Source organism: Bubalus bubalis, chromosome 8 (assembly GCF_019923935.1).
Source record: "Bubalus bubalis isolate 160015118507 breed Murrah chromosome 8, NDDB_SH_1, whole genome shotgun sequence".
NCBI classification, from domain to species: Eukaryota; Metazoa; Chordata; class Mammalia; order Artiodactyla; family Bovidae; genus Bubalus; species Bubalus bubalis.
In genome coordinates this window covers 81974241-81990761 of record NC_059164.1, presented here as the reverse complement: position 1 = coordinate 81990761, position 16521 = coordinate 81974241, and the positions used below count along the sequence as shown (strand labels likewise).

The window sequence follows — 16521 nt, the reverse complement described above, 5'->3', positions numbered from 1 at the left end:
TTCTCAGTTTGGACACAATAGTTCTATCCCTTTCCTGTCTTCTTTTAGGCCATGTTCTAAGACAATATACTTAATGCTCACTTAGTATAGCAGCCAGGGTAGGGACTACATGTATATCTAGACCAAATAGCATCAAATGAGAAAATTAGCTGTCTCCAGGAGGTTCCAAACACTGATACATGGAAGTGGCAGTGCCTGTGTAAGAGCACTGTGTTTTTATAAATGCATGGGTATGCGGGTATACATCAATGGATCGAAAATCATAGACTGTCAGGACTGTGTTATTTCCTTACAAGTTGTTTAGTTCAATAGCATATTTTTATTTCTATTGATTTTAAAAATGAGCCCTTTATCCAGAAAGGTTATTGAACTTCCTCCAGGAAGGCAGAGCAAATTAACTGCAGAGTCAGAAAACTGAAATTTGAGTCCTCTGAATTCCAACCCAAGCCTCACTAGCCTGAGTACATAACGCCTGAGAAGGATGGATAAAAGGGATTCCCAAATCATAAGAGTAAGATGCTGTGAATCCAAACCCTGGCACTGTAGACTATTCATCTACAGATCACTGAGCCTTTGGTACATCTGACAGGCACACTCAAAATAAAAACAAACCAATGTTCAACAAAACCCAAACAATGCAGTGTTTGCAAGGTCAAGTTAAGAGGGAAGATGACAGTGAGGTCTCACTTACTTCCTTTTGCCTCTCCCAAAAAGGATTCATTAAAGGTTATCAACACCAATACACTGGGTTGGCCAAAAAGTTCGTAATATATGATGTTATAGAAAAATCCATAATATGGTAATAGAAAAACCTGAACAAGCTTTTTGGCCAACCCAATAAATAACAAGACTAATTGCTGTAGGTTTAGGGAATTCTTTTCCTCTCCAAATAAAGTAACAAGTGCACAACTAGAATTTTTATGCAAGAAATTGACATTATAGCTGGAAAGCAAAAAGAGGTAGATAGCACTCTGTAGTGACAAAAGTCCACGAGGATACATCTGAAGGCTAAGAGTCAATGTAAAAGCACAGAACTAAGTTCTGGTATCAGCCTCTGGATGGAAAAATTCCTTGATTTTAGATCTTTGTAGGATGAGTAAAAGATGCTGGTATAGGCTGTAGAAATTGCAACAATTTTTGCCTTAAAGGTATACACAGATGAACTTGGCTTTCATGAACATGGCCTACCTGGGAGCTCCTTGAATGGTGAAGGCCTTGTCAGCATGCTGGTCACCCAGTTTCGTCATCACTTCATACAGTTTGTGGCAAAGCTAGGAAGACAGATGTCACTTGTCTATTAATTTTAAGTCATTCTGCTGCAAATTCAGGCTACTGCCCCCAGGAAGGAATTGTTTATTGAAACATCAAGGAACTTATGATAGCATGGATGGTCTCAGAATAATTTAATGTCTGAACTGGGTCCAATTTAAAATGCATGTCAAAACTGTAAGGCCACAAACACAAAATTAACATATATATAAACCAGAATATAGAGGAGAAAACACACACTTATTATTTACATTCATTCTATTAGAGATAAAGTGATACAATCACCCTGTTGAACTAAGAAAATCTTACTCAATGACACAAATACTGACTATCTATTTGGAGACCAATTTTTCCTCAGCCTAAAGACTTGAAAATCCAACTTTAAAAACTGCCTGAAAAAATAAAAAAGATTGTATGATTGTAACAAGTAGGCAGGGGTTCATGAAAGCACAAATTGAACCAGATTTATAGAAACATGTGATCACTACAAAACAATGTAGAAATATTACTGAGAATCAAAACACACTATTAAAAGAAACATGAGAGAGTAAATTCTTTGCCTAATGTGTGCCATTGCATTTGCTTCCAGAATAAATGTTCATTTACTTTATATTCCATATGGAAAAATAATCATCATTACTCACCACTGCGATTTCCTTATGAAACTTGGCTTCTAGGCTGGAGACATTTTTGAAAGTATTGACATAAAATCCAACTCGTCTACCATGTGGAAATACAAAGAGGAAAGAAGAGAAAGCCCAATCAGCAAAACTGTGTTTTTAATGGCTATTACATATATTAAAAAACAGATTTTCTTTACATAATTTTGAGTAACACTAGATTAAATAAAAATACTTAACCCAAAGTAGGTCCAACCTTTCCTGATCCGTTAATGAATGGATACCATCTTTTGGTATAGAACACAGTCTTTCCTGATATCTGGTTAATACCCAAAGAAACATTTCTCACACTTTTATGTGCATCAAGATCACTTACAGATTTATTTCCAATCTAATAGGTCTGAGATGTGTGTGTGTGTGCACATGTGTGTGTTAGTTGCTCAGTTGTGTTCGACTCTGTGTGACCCCATGTACTGTAGCCACCAGGCTCCTTTGTCCTTGGAATTCTTCAGGCAAGAATACTGGAGTAGGTTGTCATTCCCTTCTCCAGGGGGTCTTTCCAACCCAGCGATCAAACCCAGGTCTCCTGCACTGCAGGCAAACTCTACCATCTGAGTCACTAGGGAACCTCAGGTCTGTGATGAACTTCTAATAAGTTCTATGTGATACTGATGCTGCTGGTTCAGAACCAGTGATTCTAGAATCACTGCCCCAAGAATTTGTGTTTTAGATATGTACTTTGTAAAGATTTTGAGATAGAGAAGTTTATTATGAACATATGCTTCATTCATTCTGCTTAGAGAAAGAAGCAGATTTCAAAACAGCATGTGAATGTTCACATTAATACAAACAGCCACGCAAGATTAAATACCAAAACTCAGCAGCTTTGGACAGAAACAGCTGAAGGAACTAAGAGAAGAGGGTAGGATGGGCCAGCTGCAAACATCTGCTTGAGAGGACAAACAGGCTGCCATGAAGAAGGATCAGATTTAAATAGAAGGTGGGTGCAGATGGGGAAGGGGGAGGTAGCTGAAGTTGTGATTAGTCATTCAGTCATGTCTGACTCTTTGCAACCCTGTGGACTATAGCCCACCAGGATCCTCTATCCGTGGGACTTTTTAGGGCGAATACTGGAGCGGATTGCCATTTCCTCTTCCAGGGGATCTTCCTGACTCAGGGACTGATTCTGCATCTCCTGTGTTTCCTGTATTGCAAGCGGATTCTTTACCTGCTAAGTCATGGTGGAAGCCCAGCTGAAGTTGATTGGTGGTTATTGTTTTATTTGCATCAATTTTTCACTATACTAAACAAAACCCTAATGAAGATCTATGAAATGAACTCTGTGTCCAGCTTACTGTTTCCTCCAAATAAACTTCTTGACTGTAAACGCTGGGTGAAAGGTACAGAGAAGAGCAGCTTTGACGGGCGCTGCTGACCCGCTTCCCTATGCAGGCACCTTCTAGGCCCTTGACACAAAACTTTTGTAAATATGCTGGGAAAGAGCTAGCATCTCACCTGCTTTTAATTTATCTTCCATTAATGAAAGCTGAGTTAATCCTCTTTTGTTCCTTTATCCATTGTGCATTTGAATTTGCTTGTTTCTTTCTTGGAGCTTGTTTTATTCTTATTATTCATACAGAATTTTCTATTAAAGGCACTGAACCTTGAATACATTTAGCAAAAACAAGAATCCCCATTCTTCTATCTTTAAATTGCTTCCTGATACACAGCTTGTTTATTCCAATGATTATTTAGGAAAATAATTGGCACAGTACTAGTAAGAAACACCTTATTTAGAATGACTAGACAAACATCTATGATGTTCTAAGATTTTGTTTCCTTTGAGAACTCAGAAATCAAATCAACAAGGATGTATTTAATTTAAAAAAAAATGTTCAGTAGTTTTGATGCCACTTATCATATAGTGATTCTTATTTATGAAATCAGAGATTCTATCAAAGCAGGAACTGCCTTTGGCTAGTTCACAAGAACAGACTCAGCACCTAATAGCAGTTGGCACAGAACAGGCGATGCAGTAAATATTCCATGAATGAATGAGCGAACGGATAAGCAGATTAACAAACTAGTGAATGAGCAAATTTGGCACTTATTCTACTGGAAGAACACATTCGGACTATAACCTTGACTTACAAAAAACTGGTGTTGTCAGCAGTAAAACATACACCCACAAAGAGTACCAGGCTCTGAACTGTGATATTATCTGCTGTCAGGTAGTCTGATAATATCAGCTATAAAATGAGGATTCTTTTCACAAGCTCTTCATCAACAAGGGACTCTGAGACATTACCATTTCCCCAAAGTATTGTCTGAGGCATCCTCAGGGCCCTTCTGGTTAGCTGTTAAGACCAACTTAATTTCTTCTTTAAGAGGTTTCTTTGTTCTTGGAAACCATGGAAAGGCTTAACAGCTGAGCCTACTGCGGTCCCAGAATGCAGGCCAGGACACTCTCCCCTCTGCCCTGAGGGAAGCCTGTCTCGCCCCAGTGAGCTGGTCACTGCTTCCCCCTGAGTCCCCTTCAATGGAAGAAGCATGCTCTATGAGTCTGTTTTACACATATGTTCATTTGTGCCATATTTTAGATTCTACATTTAAGTGATATCATATGGTATTTGTCTTTCTCACTTCACTTAGTATGATAATCTCTAGGTGCACCTGTGTTGCTGCAATTTTGCATTATTTTGTTCTTTTATGGCTGAGTAGTATTCCATTGTATACATATACCATATCTTTACCATTCCTCTGTTGATGGACATTCAGGTTGTTTCCATGTCTTAGCTATTGTGAATAGTGCAGCTATGAACATAGGGGTGCATGTATCTTTTTGAATTATAGTTCTGTCCAGGTATATTCCCAGGAGTGGGACTGCTGGATCATATAATAAATCTATTTTTAATTTTTTGAGGGACCTCCATACTGTTTTCCATAGTGGCTGCATCAGTTTACAATCTCACCAATAGTGTAGGAGGGTTCCCTGTCCTCCACATCCTAACCAAGATTTAGAATTTTACTTAAAGCAGTGTTGCATGACAAGCACAATCCTGTTTATTCAGGGTGGTAGCATGGATGTGCTGGTGAAAACTGAGACATAAGGCCCCACTTCACCCAACAACTTCTTGGTTCTACCACTAAATGGGAAAACTGAAGTTAATGGAATGAGAAATGCAGAGTACCCATAAAAAAAAGAATATTTCATTTATAAAATAAGAATGAAGCTCAGATTAACAGGTGAGAGCTGACAGTAGAGGTTTTACACAAAAGACAGAGACTAGATGACCCCTTGAAATAAAATGTTCTTCCAAGGGTTAAAAATTTATCCTTTAAATTTCAAGGTTAAGGATAGTTCTCCTAATGCCTCTAAATGAGATTTGTATCTCTACTTGAAATAAAAGTCTAAAACAGTGCTGTCCCATGTGGTAGCTAACCAAATTGGGTTATTTAAATTTAAATGAATTAAAACAAAATAACATAAATTTAAAATTCAGTTCCCAGGTCATACTAAACATATTCCAAGTGCTCATGGTCAACCACATGTGGTAAGAAGCTGCTGCTAAGTCGCTTCAGTTGTGTCCGACTCTGTGCAACCCCATAGACGGCAGCCCACCAGGCTCCCCCGTCCCTGGGATTCTCCAGGCAAGAACACTGGAGTGGGTTGCCATTTCCTTCTCCAATGCATGAAAGTGAAAAGTCAAAGTGAAGTCACTCAGTCGTGTCCGACTCTTAGCGACCCCATGGACTGCAGCCTACCAGGCTCCTCTGTCCATGGGATTTTCCAGGCAAGAGTACTGGAGTGGGGTGCCATTGCCTTCTCCGGTGGTAAGAAGCTACCATATTGTAAATTACAGATTATCGAACACTTCTACTAGACAATGAGTGCTAAAGCATCACAGGAAATAAGACAAGTAATATTCACTATTCCTGAACTTATAACATATACAGAACCATCTTTACCTTGACCACAATGATGGTAACTCTTCTTGTAAGTCAACGTTAAACTCTTCAAACACTTTCTGTGCTTTCTGAAATTCCTCTTCTGCCTAGAAATAACACATAACATGTTTACACTGAAAACATCACATGCATACCACACTTCTAGACACAACAACATTTAATATAAAATGGAAATAGCTTTATGGCATCCTGGAACATTTTGGAAAGGAGAGAAATCTGGTTAAAATCCACATGATCATTTTCAATAAAAGTGAAGTGTTAAATCTTATTAAAAAGGGAAAATGTGATTGATTACAATGGTTGCTCTTGCAGTCTCTGGCAGATTCATTCATTCTTCAAAATTGCGCGAAGTGCCTGTCACATACACTGTTACATGCTCTGCTAGGGATACTGGGCCAGGATGCTTCCCAAGAAATTCCCTGTCTAGTGGGAAGTCTAAGTAACTACAACAAGAGAGGGCTTATAAGCTATTATGGAGCATGCCATTAAGAAAGATAGTGCAAGAATTAGAGAAGGCTCCATGGAAAAGGTAATATTTTAACTTGATACTGAATCTTGAAGAGTGAGCAACTGTTTGCTAATGAAGTGGTGGGGAATGGTGGACAACACATACAGGAGGAGTTGCTCGGGATGAGATTCTCACTCACTAACCATGTGGACGTTCTTTACCACCTTTCTGCACCTAAGATCCATAAATGAACACAGAAATGTCCACCTCACAGGTGTTGTGAGTATTAAGGAAAGTGGATATAAATAAAGTGTTGAACACAGTGCCTTGCTTCTCAGGGGCCTGATGTGAAACTCAGCTCTTGCAGTGACTGCTTAGGAGCCGGTGAGTAGGTCACAGAAGCTCCAGATTAGGATGTTTGTGTGGAGGAAGGAAAGCAGGGGAAAGAAGACTTGAAAGCTGACAAGATGGAGAGGTGAGTCAGAAACCAGCTGTGAAGGTTGCATAGGCCATGCTAAGGAATTTAGAACTTTTTGACAGGCAATGGGAGCCATTAAAAGACTTAAGCACTGGAGAAATTCTACCTGGGTACGTTCAGTAGAAAGGTGATCCAGGAAGCTGTGTGTGAGAAAATGGGGGGAAGACAAGACTGGAAGCCAAGAGAGAAGTTTGTATGTGTCTCCAATGAGCTGTCAGTGACTGACATATATGGAGAAAGCTCTGGAAATGGGTTCTTTAAAAGAAAATGAATGTCAAGCAATTGTAGCACACATCTGTACTCTCAAGTATAAGTTACATCTGAGAATTTCACACTTCATTTCCTAGTTGAATCTTCATTTTGTCATCAAGTATGGACCACAGCAGGTTTCCCAGGTGACGCTAGTGGTCAAGAACCCACCTGCCAATGCAGGAGACATAGAGACGTGGGTTTGATCCCTGGGTCAGGAAGATCCCTTGGAGTAGGATGTGGTAACCCACTCCAGCATTCTTGCCTGGAGAATCCCATGGACAGAGGAACATGGCGGGCTACAGTGTCTCAAAAATTGTTTCAAAAAGTTGGACACGACTGAGAGACTTACAATGCACACACATGCACACACATGACACACATAAAGAGTGTAAGGACACATTACTTTATATGATCAGGCAGTACTGCTAGGGGTAAACATTTATTATGATGAAAATGTGTGAGTCAGTGCCACCCAAGTGAATTCTACCAAGGACCTGAAAACCCTTAGTGTAACTTACAAAATTATAGACAGCATCCCACAAGACCCATATTTCAATTTCTAAATTCCATCCTGATTCCAATCTCCATGAGAAAAGAGAGATTTCATTTCAAAAGCAAAGTTGCTACAGGTCATAGAGTACTGAGACTGGTGACAACAGTGGAATTGGTCCCTACCTTAGAGATGCGACTCTCATCCTTCCTCTTGGAACTCTGCAAAGCTTCCAGGTGATGGCGGGCACTGTCGTAGTCCACCAGCTTCCGGCTGCGCTTGGCGATACGATTCTGCCAACAGGGAAGCATAAGCACTAAGAGAGAGACACGGTCACAGATTCTCTTCTTGACCAAAACACTTTCCTTGTCCAGAGTAGCTGGAGATCGAAGTGAACCAGAATTTCAGTAGACAAATGACTGCTAGAAATCAAACTACTGTCTTCAATCCTTTATGCGAATGTGTGTGTGTGTGTGTGTGTGTGTGTGTGTGTGTGTGTGCACATTCAGTCATGTCCATTTCTTTGTGACATCATGGACTGTAGTCTGCCAGGCTCCTCTGTCCATGGAATTTTCCAGGCAAGAATACTGGAGTGGGTTGCCATTTCCTACTCCAGGGCATCTTCCTCAACCAGGGATAGAAACCGAGTCTCTTGCATCTTCTGCATTGGCAGGCAGATTCCTTACCACTAGAGATTTGTGTGACTACCATTAGGTACATACCTCCCTTCTGATAATAATTAGGACAATCATTAAGATCTGAAGGCAGAATTTGCAGTCAAAGACCAGAAAAATTCCAGAATTGGTGGAGGAAAGCACATCAACCTATACTCTCTATTAGTCTTTATTCTGAACCTTTAAATGTTCCATTTTAAAGACAGTCAAAGACTGTATTAGGATCTGCTTTTATAATTCTAATAGCACTCACACTAACAGCAGTGATATAAATCCTAAGAAACCCTTTTTTCCTAGAAGTGTTTGACAACACTTTTGTTTGTTAGAAATATCTGAGGAGCTTTAGGAATATATTGATTCCTAGAGACTTTCACTTCTAGTTAGGCTATAGAGAGCTGCAAAGAATGTTACTCCCACACTAACAAGAAAAAAATATCTGGATAGTCTATAAAAACATAAATTGTCTTGACTGTATCAGAGACATAAACTCACAAGCCAATAAAGCCATCTGAATCCCAAAGAGGGATGCGTCTTTGTAGGGAGAGATGAGACACAAAAACCATTTCACCTTTGGCAGGCAAAAGCTGTTGCCAACCCAATACAAGTGGACAAGTTCAGTTCAGTTCAGTCACTCAGTCTTGTCCGACTCTTTGCAACCCCATGGACTGCAGCATGACAGGCCTCCCTGTCCATCCTGGAGTTGACTCAAACTAATGTCCATTGAGTCTGTGATGCCATCCAACCAACTCATCCTCTGTCATCCCCTTCTCCTCCTGCCTGCAATCTTTCCCACCATCAGGGTCTTTTCAAATGAGTCAGTTCTTCGCATCGGGTGGCCAAAGTATTGGAGTTTCAGCTTTAGCATCAGTCCTTCCAGTGAATATTCAGGACTGATTTCCTTTAGGAAGTGGACAAGAGATCAGCTAAAATTTTAACAAATTGTTAAAGATCCACTGGGGGCTAAGGTGTCAGTTTGGAATAAGAGCTGGGAGTCCAAGACACAGGGGAGGGACTTCCCAGTGGCTAAGACTCCATGCTGCTAATTCAGGGGGCCCAGGTTCAATCCTTGGTCAGGGAACTAGACCGCACATACTGAAATTAAGAATTTCACAGGCTGCAGTTAAGAGTTCGAATGCTACAACCAAAGATTCTGTGTACTGCAACTAAGACCGGCACAGCCAAAAATAAAAAGACATGAGGGTAACTTGCACTTATGAGCAAGCTCTTACCTAGGGCTTCCAATGGATTCTACCAGAGTTTGGGGAACAAGACATCCCCTTGCAGTGCAGGTGAGAATGAGGTGATCTCTGACTGCCAAGGAGTAGACACAAAGCCCTGTCTATTTCCTAGGTCATTTTTCTATTTACAAAGCAAAACCTTTATGCCACTTGAGGAGGAAACAACAGATCTTCATGTCCAGAGACACCAGGCAGAGATCCTCCATTCTGGGAAGAAGCAGAAGCAAAACCAAACTAACCCTGGGAAGGGACAAGAATCCCCCAGGTCCATCAGTTCAGTTCAGTTCAGTCACTCAGTCATGTCTGACTCTTTGCGACCCCATGAACTGCAGCACGCCAGGCCTCCCTGTCCATCACCAACTCCTGGAGTCCACCCAAACCTATGTACATCAAGTCAGTGATGCCATCCAACCATCTCATCCTCTGTCGTCCCCTTCTCCTCCCACCCTCAATCTTTCCCAGCATCAGGGTCTTTTCAAATGAGTCAGCTCTTCCCATCAGGTGGCCAAAGTATTGGAGTTTCAGCTTCAACATCAGTCCTTCTAATGAACACCCAGGATTGATCTCCTTTAGGATGGACTGGTTGGATCTCCTTGCAGACCAAGGGACTCTCAAGAGTCTTCTCCAACATCACAGTTCAAATGCATCAATTCTTCAGCACTCAGCTTTGTTCACAGGCCAACTCTAACATCCATACATGCCAACTGGAAAAACCATAGCCTTGACTGGACGGACCTTTGTCAGCAAAGTGATGTCTCTGCTTTTGAATATGCTATCTAGGTTGGTCATAACTTTCCTTCCAAGGAGTAAGCGTCTTTTAATTTCACAGCTGCAATCAAAAAAAAGTCAGCCCCTGTTTCCATTGTTTCCCCGTCTATTTCCCATGAAGTGATGGGACCAGATGCCATGATCTTAGTTTTCTGAATGTTGAGCTTTAAGCAAACTTTCTCACTCTCCTCTTTCACTTTCATCAAGAGGCCCTTTAGTTCTTCACTTTCTGCCATAAGGGTGGTGTCATCTGCATATCTGAGGCTATTGATATTTCTCCCGGCAATCTTGATTCCAGCTTGTGCTTCCTCCAGCCCAGCGTTTCTCATGATGTACTCTGCATAGAAGTTAAATAAGCAGGGTGACAATATACAGCCTTGACGTACTCCTTTTCCTATTTGGAACCAGTCTGTGGTTATATGTCCAGTTCTAACTGTTGCTTCCTGACCTGCATACAGGTTTCTCAAGAGGCAGGTCAGGTGGTCTGGTATTCCCATCTCTTTCAGAACTTTCCAGTTCATTGTGATCCACACACTCAAAGGCTTTGGCATAGTCAATAAAGCAGAAATAGATGTTTTTCTGGAACTCTTGCTTTTTCGATGATCCAGCAGATGTTGGCAATTTGATCTCTGGTTCCTCTGCCTTTTCTAAATTCAGCTTGAACATCTGGAAGTTCATGGTTCACGTATTGCTGAAGCCTGGCTTGGAGAATTTTGAGCATTACTTTACTAGTGTGTGAGATGAGTACAACTGTGTGGTAGTTTGAGCATTCTTTGGCATTGCCTTTGTTTGGGACTGGAATGAAAACTAACCTTTCCCAGTCCTGTGGCCACTGCTGAGTTTTCCAAATTTGCTGGCATATTGAGTGCAGCACTTTCACAGCATCGTCTTTCAGGATTTGAAATAGCTCAACTGGAATTCCATCACCTCCACTAGCTTTGTTCGTAGTGATGCTTTCTAAGGCCCACTTAACTTCACATTCCTGGATATCTTGCTCTAGATGAGTGATCATACCATTGTGATTATCTGGGTTGTAAAGATCTTTTTTGTACAATTCTTCTGTATATTCTTGCCACCTCTTCTTAATATCTTCTGCTTCTGTTAGGTCCCTACCATTTCTGTCCTTTATTGAGCCCATCTTTGCATGAAATGTTCCCTCGGTATCTCTAATTTTCCTGAAGAGATCTCTAGTCTTTCCCATACTATTGTTTCCCCGGGTCCATAGGATATATTCAAAAATAATTGCAATACACAGAAGGGTGGGAGAAAAAAAAAATCTCAACCCATAGGGGAGGAACATAAAACATTCTTTGGGGACTTCCCTGGTGGTTTATTGGCTAAAACTTGGGATTCCCAATGCCGGGGACTTGCGTTCAATCCCTGATTAGGGACCTGGATCCCACATGTCACTACTAGGAGTTTGCATGCCACAACAAAGATTGAAGATTCTACGTGCCACAGCTGGGATCCTGCACAGCCAAATATATAAAGAAAGAAATATTTAAAAAATAAAAACTTCTTGGACCTAAGATCTGACTTCTATAACAAGAAGAGGTTTGATCCCACTTGGGCAGGGGCAGCAAACTCCTGCTTAGACCAATCACAAATGTGAAACTGACTCTGACTAAAACAGACCAGAAAAGGATAATATAAACAGCCCTGCCCCACTCCAAGTCCACCACTGAATAACAAGAAATTGCTGCTTACCACTGGAGGAAGGATAAATGTATGGGTAGAAAGCCCCTCTGCAATACAGGCACACAAGGACTCCTGAAATCTGATGGGGAACGGGAACACTAATAAGAACTCTCTGGCATGCAAGGGCCCACCCAATGTGGGTCAAAGACGCAAAAACTGGACTTGACCTCAAGAGTCTGAAAATATTATAGATGTTAGTCTATATGCTCAAGGCATTAGCAGCTCAGTTCTAGAGGAATTTGAAAGCGATGGTGCACTGAAAGTAACAATAGCAACAACGAAACTCAAATCCAGCTCAAGCTGCAATTAGCTCTTACATTAACAGCTTGCCAACAAAGAATGCCCACTTCCAGGCATAAATATTATTTCAGTCTTCACTCTTCCATACATGGAGTCTGACGTTCAATCAAAGATTTTGAAACACATACATAAAAAAAACAAAAACAAAAACAAAAAAGGTCCATGAGAAAGGACAAAGCAATCAACAGAAACAAACCCAAACATGAGCCAAACGTTGGAAGTATCAATCAGTAATTTTAAAATAACTATGACTAATATGTTAAAGTATCTAGTTGGAAAATCAGACAAAATACATAAACAGGTAATTTCAGCAGATACATGGAAACAGTTAAATGAAAATCAAATGGAAATGCTAAAGACAAAAAAAATTTATATATCAGAGGATACATCTGTTCACTAGACATAAAACAGTTGAGGAAAGAAACTGTACAGTTGAAGCTAAGTCAAGAGAAATTATTCTCATTAAACCACAAGGAGGAAAAAAAAAACAACAGAATCAACCACAAAAGGCCTCTAATACAATATCAAATAGTCTAACATAGTGTAAATTGGACTTCTCAGAAAGAGATGAGAACAAGAGTCAGAAGAAACATTTGAAGAAATAATGGCTGAGAACTTTACGAAATAAGGAAGCCATCAAAATTCAGTTCCAAGAAACTCAGAATCCCAAAAGAGAAAGATACCAAACAAGACACAGCCAGCTATATCATAGCCAAACTGCTCAAAATCAAGAATAAAGAAAAACAGCAAATACAAAGGTAAGAATTACAGAAGACTAATTTTCAGAAACTGTGCAAGCTAGGATACAATGGAGTGGTATCTTTTAAGCACTGAAAAATAAAAATCAACAGAGATCTTAGAATTCTATTCCAAGTGAAAATACCTCCCAAAAGTAAAGATGAAATAAAGATTTTTTTTTAAGACAAACAACATTTGGGGGAACTCACTGCCACATAAGAATTGCAATACCAAGTGGAGCTGTCAAAGAAATGAGTATCAGAAATGATTAAAAAAAAAAAGGCAAATAAGATTTTTTTTTTAATTTTTGACTTTAAAATAAGTTTTTCTTAATACTTATTTCTTTATTTATGGCTGCGTCTGGTCTTGGTTGTGGCATGCAGGATCTTCACTGTGGCATGTAGGAGAATGTGGGCTGTGCACTTTGCAGAGCGCGGACTTAGTTGCCTCGTGGTATGTGGGATCTTAGTTCCCAGACCAGGAATTGAACCTGCATCTCCAGCATTGAAAGGTGGGTTCTTAACCACTGGACCACCAGAGCAGTCCCATCTCCTTATATTTTGAACCTTTGTGCCCTCACTTGCCTCACTCATTCCCTGCTCCTAACTCTGGGTTAGTACTCCTCTAGCAGTGCCCAGGTTTCTGTGACAGACTCTGTCATGCAGATACTGTCTGTCCTGCTGTGCTCCTCCTCCACGCTCCCTGAAGGAGAGGTAACAGGCACCGTGAGGCAGTTACTCTCATTTAGATGCTTTCAATCCCTTTCACTTGACTCTGCACAGACCACTTCCAACTGATGTTACCGAAAAATTTGGCTGATATACCACATTCACTTAAAATATGCAATGAATTAGTCCAGGCAGAGCAGAGAGAAGTGTCTGATAAGGTGACAAAGCTCATTATTTTTAGCAAATATCTGTTACCTCCCAGGAAGCATTGACCCTCGAGGCAGTGGCCTTGTGTGACGCTATGGAAACTCTTACAAAACTCTGCTTTGCGGACTTGGGTGGCGTGGGAGTGGGGAGTTTCCTTTAATATCTTCCAAGAAGCAAACCTTGATTCTTTGAAGACAAATTTGATTTTTGAAAAGCGTTAAAATTCAATTACTTCCAAGCCTGGGAAGGTACACTGGATCATCTTATTTTTTGTTCACAAACAAGAAGTGAAGTAAATAATGTGAGTCATTTTCTTGTGTAACTGACAAGTCAATTACAGAGTTCAGCTTACTGTGGTAGAAGTTATTATTTTGAAGGCCATCACTCATTTTGATGCACATATTTTTGTGTTTGAAGAGCCAATCTTATTTCCTTACCTATTTGATATTTGGAAAACCTCATCTCCTAAGTAAGGGTAGAGTTAATACACCACAGCTTTTACATAGAAAATGATACAATTCTAATTTAACCATCCAATAGTAAGTTTTATTAAATAAATTTACTAGCTTAATAGTAAATGGTTTTTGTCTTTTTAAAAAGATTGCTTTTTATGCTGACCATTTTTTAAAAATCTTTATTGAACATGTTACAATATTCCTTCTATTTTTTGTTTTGTTTTGGTGACAAGGCACGTTGGGATCGTAGCTCCCTGACCAGGGATTGAACCTGTTCCCCTGCATTAGAAAGTGAAGTCTTAACCACTAAACCACCAGGGAAGTCCCAATAAATAGTTGAACTAAGTGGTTTATTTAAAAGTACTTCAGATTTCCCACTATGAATTGACCTTATGCAGCAAAGAAAATAATTTTCTGAAATTTTTAAAATTTCAACAATACTCCCAATTTGGCATTCATTTTGGCCACTGCTCTAGATATATGCTTAGTGGCTCAGGCATGGCTGCCAAGATAAACTCTAAACTGCATTTTACAGTAACAGCTCACAGCTGTAAGCCTGCCTGGGTTAGTGACAAGCTGGCTCTTATTACAACACTGATGTTAGATGTCAGTGCTGTATAAAAAACTGTAACACCAGGTGCCCTGCCAATCACAGTTGGAAAAGTCAAACATCATCCCCTCATAACTGGTACTTCATAGTCTTTGCTGATGGGTTGCAGTAAATATTTGGAAATCTGCCTGAGGTTACACACAGCTTGTTGATATTAACAAGAGTCAAGGAGGTTAACTGTGTCCCAAGCTTTGAAAATTCTCCACTGTATTTTTAATCATAAGCCCCTTTTCATCAATAACCCATTCATTATATAAAAACTCAACACTCACTTTATGAAACAACGGAGTCTATATCCACTTCTAACTTCCAGCCACTGGGTAAATGCATACTTTTGTGTATTTTCATAAAAGATAAGTCTTTCAATCACTAGAAGCAGCTGTCCCACCTACTCCCCAACTCCAAATTTTCTCTTTTCCAAGATAAACACTGCTGTTCCCTTCACTGTTCATCATATGAAATGCTTTTGCAATTCTCTATCTTGGTTGAAACCCTATGTGTATGCTCTAATAGTCTAAACATGACTTCACAGAAACAGAGAGAGAGATTATGTAGGTTCTTTTCATGATGCAGGTAAAACCATGAAATATATTTCATTTATCTTCAGGGCATGCAGCTGGAAAAATGATTCCAGACCTCTCATGTAAAGATGTTTCAGTAAGTGGAGGATCATCTTTATGCTTGCCCCTCCACCACATGGACCCCAGGAAAAGTAAAAATCCCACTGAGTGTTTTAACAAACTGAAAACATAAACCAAAATAATCCATCAGGAGTTTATTTTAATCTATGTTTCAACATAAGGAGTTCTGTGTCTATTTGTCTTCTGTAATTTTACACTCCTAAAGAGAATGGCTAATTTCCAAGTAACTTGCTGGGAAGTACCATAGCAAATAACAAATAATAAATGCTTCACACTTCTTTTGATGGCATTAAGTTTTGATCCTGAAAGAAACCCAACAACTTTTCAAATGTGTTCTTCTGTAGGCAATCACAATTTTCATTTGCTTATCAAAGTCATACTATCAAATATTATCTGAATAATTTAGATAAGTTGCGAAGTTCTTTGAAATTTTCCAATAGGAAGACAAACTTTTCTTTTACCTCCTTCTGACTTATTGGAAATTGATTTTCATGAAGATTAATTACCATCCAATAAACAATATTCTAAAATGTGATGATAATTCTGAGAATCTTTGCTCCATAAACGCTGCAAATTCCAATACAAAATGTCAATGCCTATCAAAGTATCTGAAGATGTCTCAAAATGCACTCTCTGTGTACAGAATTTTAAAATTTATTTAAAAACTTCTTAATTCTCAGAAAATTTTAAAAACTGACTTAAAATCTTTTCATTAGGATGTAGTTATATAATGACTGAATAAATTGTTCTGCTGCCTATGATGATAACATCACTGAGAATTGATATCTAGATTTGTTCTCCAGGATATTTTGCCAACAAGGCTAATGTATCTAGTCTGACTCACTTAGGTTCTTGTCTGGTGCCTCTGGCTTCCCCAAAACACACTGAAGTATTAGCCAACTAGCATTAGGCATTCTGTGCAGGGCCAAGGAAATGAATGTCATTGATTTCGGCCAAGAAGTTTCACTATGTTTCACGGCCAAAGCCAGTTCACACTA

At 39.6% G+C, this 16521-nt stretch overlaps 1 protein-coding gene across 2 annotated transcripts in view; it reads right to left on the bottom strand.

Moving 5' to 3' along the window:
• Positions 1 to 16521, bottom strand: part of AMPH (amphiphysin) — a 218248-nt gene that overhangs the window by 65104 nt on the left and 136623 nt on the right. For both annotated transcript variants that reach the window (XM_044946824.2, XM_025291402.3), the window contains exons 6-9: positions 7712 to 7819; positions 5859 to 5944; positions 1914 to 1989; positions 1189 to 1271 (exon numbers count right to left, since the gene is read on the bottom strand). In XM_044946824.2, the coding sequence (XP_044802759.1) occupies positions 1189 to 1271; positions 1914 to 1989; positions 5859 to 5944; positions 7712 to 7819 (353 nt within the window). The remainder of the gene's footprint in view (positions 1 to 1188; positions 1272 to 1913; positions 1990 to 5858; positions 5945 to 7711; positions 7820 to 16521) is intronic.